This window comes from Muscardinus avellanarius, assembly GCF_963383645.1.
Source record: "Muscardinus avellanarius genome assembly, chromosome: 13".
Taxonomy (NCBI): Eukaryota; Metazoa; Chordata; class Mammalia; order Rodentia; family Gliridae; genus Muscardinus; species Muscardinus avellanarius.
The window spans coordinates 11,186,518-11,199,199 of NC_137799.1; the positions used below are offsets into that span (position 1 = coordinate 11,186,518).

General features: G+C 40.3%; 1 protein-coding gene across 3 annotated transcripts in view; it reads left to right on the forward strand.

Annotated features, from left to right (window-relative positions):
- The window catches only part of SCAI (suppressor of cancer cell invasion), a gene marked incomplete at both ends in the record, with an annotated part of 122,552 nt that overhangs the window by 74,067 nt on the left and 35,803 nt on the right, over window positions 1-12,682 (forward strand). For all 3 annotated transcript variants that reach the window (XM_080709302.1, XM_080709303.1, XM_080709304.1), the window contains 4 exons: window positions 3,503-3,598; window positions 4,343-4,429; window positions 6,820-6,918; window positions 11,119-11,215. In XM_080709302.1, coding sequence (XP_080565428.1) covers window positions 3,503-3,598; window positions 4,343-4,429; window positions 6,820-6,918; window positions 11,119-11,215 — 379 coding nt within the window. The remainder of the gene's footprint in view (window positions 1-3,502; window positions 3,599-4,342; window positions 4,430-6,819; window positions 6,919-11,118; window positions 11,216-12,682) is intronic.

A 12,682-nucleotide genomic window follows, 5' to 3' on the forward strand; every position in this document is an offset into this window, starting at 1 on the left:
ATCTTCTGCACTAAAATGCCATGGATCATGGCATTTAATGAAAAGAGCGTAAGACCATACGGAGAGGCTAAGATTAAAAAAAATAATAAAGACTTAGGAAACCAAATGCACAGCAAGGACAGTCGGAGTAGAACTGTTGTTACTTAGAGACATTAAATTAGTGATTTTCCAGAAGAATTGGAGATGACCTTTCTGTATGCAAAGATAAAATGATAGCCGGGCGTGGTGGCGCACTCTTGTAATCCCCGCGTTTGGGAGGTGGAGACAGGAGGATCCCGCAGGTTCAAAGCCAGCCATGCTGGCTTAAGAGACCCTGTTTCCAAATTTAAAAAATTATAAAATAGGTCTGGGAGTGTAGTTCGGGGGTAGAAGGGTTTCCAGGAACCGCAGTACTACCAAAAAAAAAAAAAAAAAAAAGATAAAATGATAAATGTGGAGTCAGGAGACTGAGTATAAAGAATTGCCAACGTACATACGTACTTTTTGGGGATTGAACCCCGGGGAATATTACCTCCAAGGTACACCCCTAGTCCATTTATTTATTTATTTATTTATTTATTTATTTATTTATTTATTTATTTATTTATTTGTGGTACTGGGGTTCCCGGAAGCCCTTCTACCTCCGGGCTACACTCCCAGACCTATTTTTACATTTTATTTGGAAACAGGGTCTCCTAAACCAGCGTGCGCAGCTGGCTTCGAACCTGCGCGATCCTCTTGTCTTTGCCTCCCAAGCGCGGGGATTACAAGTGTGCACCATCATGCCCAGCTACCCCCAGTCCTTATAATTTTTTATTTTGAAACAGCGTCTCGCTAAATTTATGAGGCTGGCCTCAAACCTGTAATCCTCTTGTCTTAGCCTCTCAAAAACTGGGGTGACAGGCTTGCATCATATTGCCGTGCTTCAATTGAGTCTTTAAGAGCTAATTATTAGTAATTTTTTTATCTTTAAATCCTGAAATTCTGTGTGTGTGTGTGTGTGTGTGTGTGTGTGTGTGTGTATGTGTGTGTGTGTGTGTGTGTGGTGCTGGGGATTGAACCCAGGGACATTCTACCTCCAAGCTACACCCCCAGCCTAATTTTGTATTCTTTATTTTTGAATCAGGGTCTCGCTAAGTTGCAAAGGGCCTCCCTATGTAGCAGAGACTGGCCATGAACCACGGTCCTCCTGTCTCAGCCTCCCAAATGCTGGGATTTGTACAAGCGTGTGCCACCATGTCCGGCAAGCAGGATAGTTCTTTAGTCTGTGGATTTTCTCTTTTCCTTTTCAACTGCTTGCAGCCAGTTCTTTGCTAAATTAAGCTTTTTTTTGTAGAATTTTGTTAGGTGCAGCTAATAGTATCCAGGATTGGTAACATACTGTTGCCCAGCTTCATTGTATTATTCTTCAATCTCATTAGTCACATTATCTGCCATCCGAGTTATTGCAGGCAGATACAGCATTACCACTCTGTTACATAGGTCATTATTTTTCAGCCTTTGGTAACAGTAACTAGTGCTACTCAGGCCTGTGCCTGCATCACTCTCTTTACCTGTTTGTTATGGCAGTAACCTTCTGTTACCAGTTTCTGTACAAGTTTTCCTGAAGTGAGGCTGCTGTAATAACCACCAAACTCTATGCCTTACTACAACTGTCTCAGCATTCTCACTGCTGTGGTCCAAAAAAACGGACCACACAATTTAGAAGAGGATTTATTTGCTCACAGTTATTTGTTATTTTTGTGGTCCTGGGGATAGAACCCAGGAGCATTTTACCTCCAAGCTATACCCCCAGTCCTATTTTATTCTTTATCTTGAAATAGGGCCTCACAAAGTTGCAGAGGCCTCACTGCATTGCTGAGGCTGACCTTGACAGACCTGCAATCCTCCTGTCTCAGCTTCACAAGTACTGGGATTCCAAGTGTGCCACCACTCCCAGCTCTTCTCTGTTTTTTGCAGATTCTCGATTTGTTCCAGGTGAGGCCAGGGTCTGGAGCTCAGGGCCTGGCTGCTGAGGCAGAGAAAGGGAGAGGTCAAAGGTCTGCACTCACAGCATGGGGGCCAGAAACAAGAGAGGACAGTGGGGAAGAGACCCACGCACAGTCCTCAAGGCCCAAGAGACCCAAGCACAGTTCCCAAGGCCACACCCCAGGGATCCACCTTCTCCAGCCACAGCTGCCTGCCAATGAGACCCCCAACAAAATTCCACGAGGAAAAGATTCATTCAACAATGGATTTGTCTACTGATGAGATTAGAGCTCTCATGACTTAAATATATATACCCTGAGCTCTTCAGGAGACATTCTGTATCTGACTGTTTGCAACAACAGATGTTTGTTTCTAGCTCCCATGTTAGCTACAAGTTGTCTGCAGTCCTGAGGCTTCATTACAGGTGACTTACCTTCCGTTCCAGACTGAAGAGCAGTGGGCTTTATGTTGGAGCAGAAGAATAAATGTTGAATCATGTAATGCCTCGTCATCTTTTCCTTAGACGTTAATATAGATAAGTTAGAATTCATTGGGCCAAGCCCAGTGTTCATATAATAAAGGGAGGATTTGCCATTCAAAAGACATGTCATGTAAATAACCAGGCTCAAAGACAGGGCTGCTTTTTTCTCTTAGAAGAAGAGGTAGAAATGCCAAGAATAGTAATCACCCACTTCTAAAATAAATCTAAAGCAGTGTTTTTCAAACTGCTGGAATAAACATTTGAAAGTTTTTTTGTATGTATGTGAGCACAAATAGGATTGATCAGGGAGAGGAAGCGAAAACTGGTATCCTCAGGGAAAAGGTACCTGCAGAGGACACTGAGCAGGAGGTGGGAGAGGTAGTGGGGAGACCAGGAAAGAATTTGCCCTTGACCTTTGTTACATGACTATTTTTCCTCCAAAAATTATTACTTTCTTTATTTTTCTTTTTTCTTTTCTTTTTCTTTTTTTTTCTTTTTTTTTTTTTTTTTTGTGTGTGTGTGTATGGTGCTGGGCATGGAACCCAGAGGCTTTCTACCTTTGGGATATACTCCCACACCTAATTTATCTATTTTATTTGGAAACAGGGTCTCACTAAGTTGCTGAGAGCCTCACTAAGTAGCTGAGGCTGGCTTCTAACTGGTGTGATCCTCCTGTCAGCCTCCCAAGGGGATTACAAGGGTGTACCACCATGCCAGGCTTATTACTTTATTTAAAAGAAAACCTAAATGTAGCTGGGTGTGGTGGTGCACGCCAGTAATTTGGAGACTGAGACATGATGATCATAGGTTCATGGCCAGCTTCAGCAAACCATCTATGGCCCTCAGCAACATAGTAAGACCCTGTTTCAAAATAAAATAGGGATGAGGGTATAGCTCAAAGATAGAATACTCTTGGGTTCAGTCCTCAGTACCACAGGAAGGGATGGAAAGAGGAAGGGGAGCTCCTAATGTGAGTACTTTAATTCTACCCAGTTTGTACCATCACAAAGCTAAAATCCAAATATCATAAGATATTTAAAGTTAATATAAATATATATATTTTTGTTCTTACAGGGATTTGCCACAATATGGACAGAAGCAGTGGCAGTCCTATTTTGGAAGAACTTTTGATGTTTACACCAAACTCTGGAAGTTCCAGCAACAGCATCGGTAAAGGCATTTTATAGTTAAAGGAGAGTGAAAGCCCTTTTTATATTAGATACTACTTTGACTTTTAACTACCTGAGGCCTTTTATCTCAGTACTTTTAAAATGATAAATTTCCCTTTCATAGCCCAAATGAAAACTAACTGATTTTTTTTCCTTGTTTATGTTGGTTTTAAAATGTTTTGTTCTTATCTGATTTTTGAAGACATTATCTTATCTAGTATATTAGGTTAACATGAGTAGAATAATCTATGGTTTCACTCTAAAATACATGTTCCTTATTGGCCAAAGCTAACTGGGAAGGGTATGTTGCTTCTAATTTTCATGAATATAACTCAGAGTACTTTCTTATTTCTGAACTTAAGTTTAGATAGACATTTAGAGCCGGGCGTGGTGGCACACGTTATAATCCCAGCATTTGGGAGGTTGAGACCAGAGGATTGCGGTTCGCGGACAGCCTCAGCTACTTAATGAGGCCCTCTGCAACTCAGTGAGACCCTGTTTCAAAATAAAAAATATGGCAGGGGATGTACTAGGAGGTCAAATGCCCCTGGGTTCCATTCCCGGACCCGAAAAATAAACAAACAAACATTTAGTAAATGTTAATAACTTAGTTGAATGACTATGTTGATATCACATGAAAAATTGATGAACTTTGCTGATTGAATGGTATTTGATCCCATTTATGTGTTTATTTTTGAAATTCACAGTCTCTTATTCCTATTTTCTTATTTCCTATATAAAATAGACAAGTCTTGGATAATCGGTATGGCTTGAAGAGGTGGCAAATAGGGGAAATTGCTTCCAAGATTGGGCAGCTATACTACCATTATTAGTAAGTAGATTGCACATGGAAAGACTAAAGTGTCGTCCTGATAAAAACCCATCATTCAGGAGTCTGTGTAGTGTACTCTTGGTTAGGAGGGAAGGCAGTGAGTGACAGATGAAATCTGGTGCAGATCAGATTGTCAAAACAGCATCATGAAATACTTTCCCTAAGCCAAGTAGCACTTCTTGCTCCAGGAGCTCTTTCTTTTATACAGTTCATTTGGTCCAACATAAAGGAGTTTGATATTAATTTGTGTGTGTGTGTGTGTGTGTGTGTGTGTGTGTGTGTGTGTGTGTGGTTAATCCAAGGCTATACCCTCAGCCTTATTTTTTATTCTTTACTTTGAAACAAGGTCCCATTAAGTTGTGTAGGGCCTAATTAAGTAACTGAGGCTGGCCGCGAAACCAAATCCTCCTGTCTCAGCCTCCCAAGTACTGGGATTACAAGCATGTGCCACCATGCCTGGCTTGATTTTGATTTTTTTTGTTGTGTGTATGGTACTGAGGATTGAACAAAGGTGCATCCTACCTCTGAACTATACCCCCAGCCCTGTATTTTTATTCTTTATTTTGAAAAAGGGTCTCACTAAGTTGCTGAGGCTGGCCGCAAACCTGCAGTTCTCTTGTCTCAGCCTCCCAAGTATTGGTATTACAAGTGTATGACACCATGTCTGGCTTGATCTCGATTTTTTTTTTTTTTTTTTTTTTGTTCTGGGGATAAAACCCAGGGGCATTTTACCTCCAAGCTATACCCCCAACCCTATTTTTTTTATTCTTTATTTTGAAACAGAGTCTCACTGAGTTGCAGAGGGCATTGCTAAGTAACTGAAGCTATCCTCAAACCACAATCTTCCTGTTTTAGCCTCCCAGTGATCTTGATTTTTGATAGATAATTAATACAAAGTGAATTTCTTATTCTTATGGCTTCACTTAAGTCTTGATGGTATAAGACATATCATTACTTGTATGTTTTGATGAATCCTTTTAAAAAATATACTCTAGGATAATTTTGAAAAGTTACATAAGGTAAATGAAGATACTTTTGATTATATCCTTAGAGAAATAACATCTGAAGCTGGGTGTGGTGTGATAGTTTTTAATCCCAGCATTTGGGAATTGTGGTTCGCAGAGAGCCTCAGCTACTTAGTGAGGCCCTTTGGAACTCAGTGAGACCCTGTTTCAAGAAATAAAAAGAATACACAATAGGGCTGGGGGTATAGCTCAGAGGTACAATGGGTTCCATCCCCAGAACTGCAAAAAATAAAAAAATAAAAAAAATAAGAGAGAGAGAGCGAAGAAATAACATCTGTATAGTTCCATCCTTGAATCATGTTAATAAGAGAACTCTTTTAGGAATATAAGTCTCATTGCTACCAAGTGTTGGTAGCTCATGCCTATAATCCTGGAACTTGGGATACTGAAACAGGAGGATTGCAGGTTTCAGGCCAGCCTCAGAAATTTAGTGAAATCCTGTATCAAAATAAAAAGGGCTGGACATGAATGCCTCTGGGTTCAATATCCAGTGCTAATAAGCAAGTAAGTAAATAAATAATAAATCTTGTTGTCATGAACTGATATCAGTATACAGTGAGAAAAGGCTTGGACCGTTTCTAAGTGAAAAGCCAGAAAAGGCCTTTGTCTATCTACTTTTTGGCATGTTGCCCAAAGTGATCACCATTAAAATCACTCTCTTGGGTAGAACATATTCTTAAAAAGCCCTCATGCTGGGCATGGTGGTTCACACCTGTAATCCTAGTACTTGGGAGGCTGAGACAAGAGGACCTCAGGTTTGCGGCCAGCCTCAGCTACTTATTGAGGCCCTGTTTCAAAAGAATAAAAATAGGGCTGAAGGATGTAGCTAGAATGTAGAATGCCCCTGGGTTCCATCCCTAGTACTGCAAAAAAGAAAGAAGGGAGGAAGGAAGGAAGGAACGGAGGGAGGGAGGGAAGGAGGGAGGAAGGAAGAAAGGAAGGATGGAAGGAAGGAAGGAAAAAGGGGCTTGGGAGCAGCTGGGCATGGTGGTGCATGCTTGTAATACCAGTACTTGGGATCACAGGTTCACAGCCAACCTCAGCAACTTAGGACCTTTGTAGCTTAGTGAGACCCTGTTTCAAAATAAAGAATAAAAAGTAGGGCTGCGGGTGTATTTCAGAGGTGGAATGCTGCTGGGTTGAATCCTTAGTACCATAAACAAAAAAAGGCTTGGGAGAATTAGGATGGTATTATTTTTATTATTACTATATAATCGTATAATAAACTCATGATTATTGCCTTGCTAATGTAAACTTAGAATAGCCATTCCTGTACCTGTGTGTGTAGAGAAATAGAGCAATGTGGACGAAGCCTTCATCATGAGGATCTTCAGTTCATCATTTCTAATATTGTTTTTCTCACAGCTTGCGCACATCTGAGACCAGCTATCTGAATGAGGCTTTTTCCTTCTATTCTGCCATCAGACAGAGATCATATTATTCTCAAGTCAACAAAGAGGACAGGTAAGCGTCTATGGTGCTTTCAGAAAGACAAGGACGAAAAGCTCCAATTCTTTAGTCCATGTGAAAAATTGTGCAGAAAATCACGTTTATAGCTTGCATTTATTTAATAGCCTAATTGAGTCCTGCTATGTAGCAGGACTGCTAAAGCATGGAGAAGTACATGTTCCACAAAAGCTGTGGTAGTACAGATGTTGTGCATGTCACAATCCCAAGGCGTAGTCATAGCACAAAGGAAGGTTGGGATTCCCGCTCCAAGAGACTAGTCACGCAGGCTTGCTTTATTTATTTATTTATTTATTTATTTATTTATTTATTTATTTATTTATTGGTGCGTTATATTCATACATCATATTGAGGTAAAAAACTTGTGTGTAGCCGGGCGTGGTGGCGCACGCTTGTAATCCCCGCGCTTGGGAGGCGGAGACAGGAGGATCGCGCAGGTTCGAAGCCAGCCGTGCTGGCGTAAGAGACCCTGTTTCAAAAAAAATATAAAATAGGTCTGGGAGTGTAGCCCGGAGGAAGAAGGGCTTCCAGGAACCCCAGTACCACCAAAAAAAAAAAAAAAAACTTGTGTGTACAGACATGTACACATCATCGATTTAACCCCTGCCCATTTCCCACCCCATTCCCTCCCCATCCCTCCTTCCCTTGCTTGGCTTAGAGGTTGGCTTCCATATGTTTAAGTACATTGTCACACAGGTTTTTATAGAAAAGACGCTGATCTTAAATGAAGATTAGTTAATAATCTTTTTTCTTGTTAGCCTATGTAATTTTAATTATGTATCTTTCAAGGCCTGTTGACAACTGTTACATAGGACCAGAGAAAAGGATTACTAATGCTATGTGAATTTTCTTTTTCTTTTTACTGGGATTATAAAGCCCACCTTGAATTTTCTCTCTCTTTCTTTCTTTCTTTCTTTCTTTTTTTTTTTTTTTTTTAGCGGTACTGAGGATTGAACCCAGGGTCATTCTACCTCTGAGGTATACCCCTAGCTCTGTTTTTTTTTTTTTTTTCTTTAGTATGAAACAGGGTCTCACTAAGTTGAGGCTTTCTACAAATCTGCAGTCCTCCTGTCTCAGCCTCCCAAATACTGGGATAACAAGTGTAAACCACCATGCCTGTCTTTAGTCATCCTTTAAACAGACAGCATAATCTACAAGAAAGTAGAAAACCCTTAAGTTTATTAACCTGTGACCCATGTTTTGATGATCTTGGATGGGGTGCTTGTCTGTAATCATAGAAAGAACAAGGAAGAGGAAAATTTAAACTGGAAAGGAGTAAAATATGGTATAGATTGGTGAGAGAAAAGTTATCCCCTTATTTTCTATAGTACTTGATGAGACAGTAATAATTGTTCTGCAAAAATAAATAAATAAATATAATAAATTAATTAATTAATGAAAATGGAGCCAAATCCTAGATAACAATAATCTGAAAGAGGACAAAACACATTAAACCACTCTAATAAAATTTATTTATGTTTCAGAAGAAGCATAGCGTCAGCAAAGTTTACTTATTAAAATTTTAAGCAAACCTTTGCCAGGCATATGTGGTGTATGTTTGTAATCCCAGTACGCGGGAGGCTGAGAGAGGAGGATCGCAGATTCACGGCCAGTCTTAGCTACTTAGTGAGACCCTGTTTCGAAATAAAAGTAGGGCTGTGGTGTAGGTTAGAGGTAAAATGGTCCTGGGTCCAAGTCCCAGTAACACCCACACACCAAAAAAAAAATTTAAGGAGAGGCAGGCATGGTGGCTCACATCTGGAATCCCAATACTTGGGAGGCAGAGACAGAAGGATTGCAAGTGCAAAGCTAACTTCTGCAATGTTTTGGGATCCTGTTTCAAAATTAACAATAAAAAGTGATAGGTATGCAATCCTTAGTACCACCAAAAAACCAAACCAAAACCAAAACCAAATAAAACCTGAAATGGTACTTCTAGCAACTACTTATTTATATATATCCTTTATTATATTTATATCCTTTATTATATTTTTAGCAACTACTAAAAATATAATAAAGGATATAAAAGAAGTCAATAGAAGATATAAAATAGAACATTGAGATCTATTAAACTCTACATGGTGGTGCATGCCTGTAATACTAGTTCTTGGGAGGCTGAGACAGGAGGATCACAGGCTTTTGGCCAGCCTCAGCAATTTAGTTTTAGACCCTGTTTTGTTTTGCTACTGGGAATTGAACCCGGGAGAGAAGAGATCTACCACTGAACTATCCCCCCCCACAGCCCTTTATATATAAAGGGGGGTAGCTATAGTTATTCATTTATTTATTTATTTTTAATTTTGCAAGAGTCTCACTGTATTGCTAAGGCCGGTCTCTTGCAATCCTCTTTTCACAGCCTCTCAAGTACTAGGATGACAGGTGTATGCCACCATTCTTGGCTGATAAACTGGTTCAAAGCAAAAAGTAAAATATGACTGGGGTTGTAGCTCAGAGGCAGAATACCTCTGGATTTACTGCCCAGAACACACACACACACACACACACACACACACACACACACACACACACACTTAAAAGGAAGGCAAGAAAGAACAATAGAGGAACATAGAAACAGGAGGGAAAGAGAACAAATAGCAAGGTGGTCAACAAAAACTCTGCCAAACAATGATGACTGTAAATGGTAAGCCAGGCATGGTGGTACACCCTTGTAATTCCAGTACTTGGGAGGCTGAGACAGGAGGATCGCAGGTTCAAAGCCAGCCTTCACAACTTAGCGAGGCCCTCCACAACTTAGTGAGACCCTCTTTCCAAATAAGAAAGAAAATTGGGCTGGGGGTTTAGCTTGGAGGTAGAATGCCTCTGGATTCAATCTCCATTCACACACACACACACACACACACACACACACACACACACTGTAAATGCAATAAGATTGTGGAGTAAAAGGCAGAGATTGTCATATCAAATAAAAAAACAAGACCTCACTATATGCTATTTACAATAGATGCTTAATAAAAAGACACAAAACGGTGGAAAAAGACCTGACATGGAAAGAGTAAACATGAAAAAGCTTACTGTATCAATATTAGAAAAGTGTGCGGGACATGGTGGCGCACGCTTGTAATCCCTGCCCTTGGGAGGTGGAGACAGGATCGCGCAGGTTCAAAGCCAGCCATGCTGGCTTAAGAGACCCTGTTTCCAAATAAAAATAAAAAAATATAAAATAGGTCTGGGAGTGTAGCCTGGAGGTAGAAGGGCTTCCAGGAACCCCAGTACCACCCCACCAAAAAAAATGTATGTATATATATATATATGAATGAATGAAAAGTGGGATTTTAAGACAGTTCATTATTTTCTCCTCTAATTTTTCTGCCTGTAGTCTTCTGCTTTATCATAAAAGGCTTTTCAAAACACAAGATCCAGTCCTGTGGGCTCAAGTAGTATTATTTATTTCTCTTGTCATTATATTAATTCCACTCTGTTAATACTAGAGGAGCCAGTATTTACTCCTCTATGTTCTTTTGTTTGTTTGCAGTACTGGGGATGGAACCCAGGGGCATTCTACCTCCGAGCTACACCCCCGGCCCTATTTTTTATTCTTTATTTTGAAACAGGGTCTCACTGAGTTGCAGAGGGCCTCATTAAGTAGTTTAAGCTGTCGGTGAACTGCGATCCTCCTGTCTCATCCTCCCAAATGCTGGGATTACAATCCTGCGCCACCACACCCAGCTCCCAGCCCATTTTTTTTTTTTTTCTTTTTTTTAAAACAGAGTCTCGCTAAGTTGCAGAGTGCCTCACTAAGTAACTGAGTGGTCGCTAAGTAGCTGAGGCTAACCTCAAACCTGCGACACTCTTGTCTCAGCCTCCCAAGTACTGGGATTACAAGTGTGTGTAACCACGCCCTGCTTTCTCTATGTTTTATGTACTTTTTTATCTGTAAGGTCGGTGAGGAAGGGATATGTCCTTGCATATGTATTTCAATCATGGTTTTAGCACTTGGCATCATTCCTGATACACGTAAGCTCTCAACAAATATTTGTTGAGTGAATGAATATATGAATGATTACTTAATCACAAAGAAGTCTGTTGAAATGGCCATACGGGTATATGTGAAAATGTGTATACCTTTCCAGAAAACAATGGAAGTTCTTTTAAAAGCCATCAGAAAGTTGAAAATTCAAAAAAGCATGTATTTTCTTTCCATTTAATTAGTATTTTTCAATTTGTCTATCACAGACCTGAGTTGGTAGTCAAGAAGTTACGCTACTATGCAAGATTTATAGTAGTTTGCCTTCTTCTCAACAAAATGGATGTTGTGAAGGATCTGGTAAAGGTAAGTGTACCTAAAAAAAATTAAGATTCAGCCAGGTGTGGTGGTGCATTCCTGTAGTTCCTGTACTTGGAAGGCTGAGACAGGAGGATCACAGGACAGCCTCAACTAGTGAGATGCTTATCGATCTAGTGAAAGATCCTTTTTCACAAATAAAAATAAAAGCTGGGCATGATGGCACAAATTTGTAATCCAGCATTATGGAGGCTGAGACCGGAGGATCATGGTTCGGAGAATCACGGTTTGTGGACAGCCTCAGCTAGTTAGTGAGGCCCTTCGCAACTCAGTGAGACCCTGTTTCAAAATAAAGAATAAAAAATAGGGCAGGAGGTGTAGCTCTTGAGATAGAATGCCCCTGGGTTCCATCCCCACACTCGCAAAAAAATAAAATAAAAAATAAAAATAAAATAGGACTGGAGGTGTAGCTCAGAGGTAGAATGCCCCTGGGTGGTTCTCTCCCGAGTAAAACACACACACACACACACACACACACACACACACACACACACACACACACACACACCCTAATCTCTAATTACATGTCTATCTCTGGTTTTATTTTTAATTTTATTTTTTATTTTTTGCAGTACTGGGGATGGAACCCAGTGCATTCTACCTCCGAGCTTCACCCACAGCCCTATTTTTTATTCTTTATTTTGAAACAGGATCTCTCTGAGTTGCAAAAGGCCCCTCTAAGCAGTTTAGGCTGTCCTTGAACCACAATCCTCCTGTCTCAGCCTCCCAAATGCTAAGATTACAAGCATGCACACACACACACACACACACACACACACACACACACACACACACACCCCACCTTAGTTTTTTGTTTTTTTTTAATAGGATTTAGGTCACATTGGTATGCACACACCTGTAATCCCAGTTACTCAAGAGGTGGAGGCCAAAGGATCAAAAGTTCATGGCCATCCTGAGCAATTTAGCAAGACCTTCCATCTCAAAATTTCAAAAAGAGTTTAGGATATAGTTCAGAGTTAGGATGCTCCTGGTTTCAGTCTCTACTACTGCCTCCCCCATTTTTGTGTATGTGTGTGTGGTCCTAGAGATTTTATCCAGAGCCACATGCATATGTGCTCAACCTCTGAACTACATCCCCAACCCTAAAATAATTTTAATATATCTGAATTATTACAATTTTTAAAATATAATAATCTTTGACAAGGAAAAAGTAAAAAGTTTTCTAGCTAGCCGGGCGTGGTGGTGCATACTTGTCATTGTAGCATTTGGGAGGCTGAGACAGGAAGATTGTGGTTCACTGACAGCCTCAGCTACTTCTTGAGACCCTTTGCAACTCAGTGAGACCTTGTTTCAAAATACAGAATAAAAAATAGGGCTTGGGGTGTGGCTCAGAGGTAGAATGCCCCTGGGTTTCATCCCCAGGACCGAAAAAAAACAACAACAAAAAACTGCTTCCTGGCTGTCTTTATGTATGTATGTATGTATTTATTTATT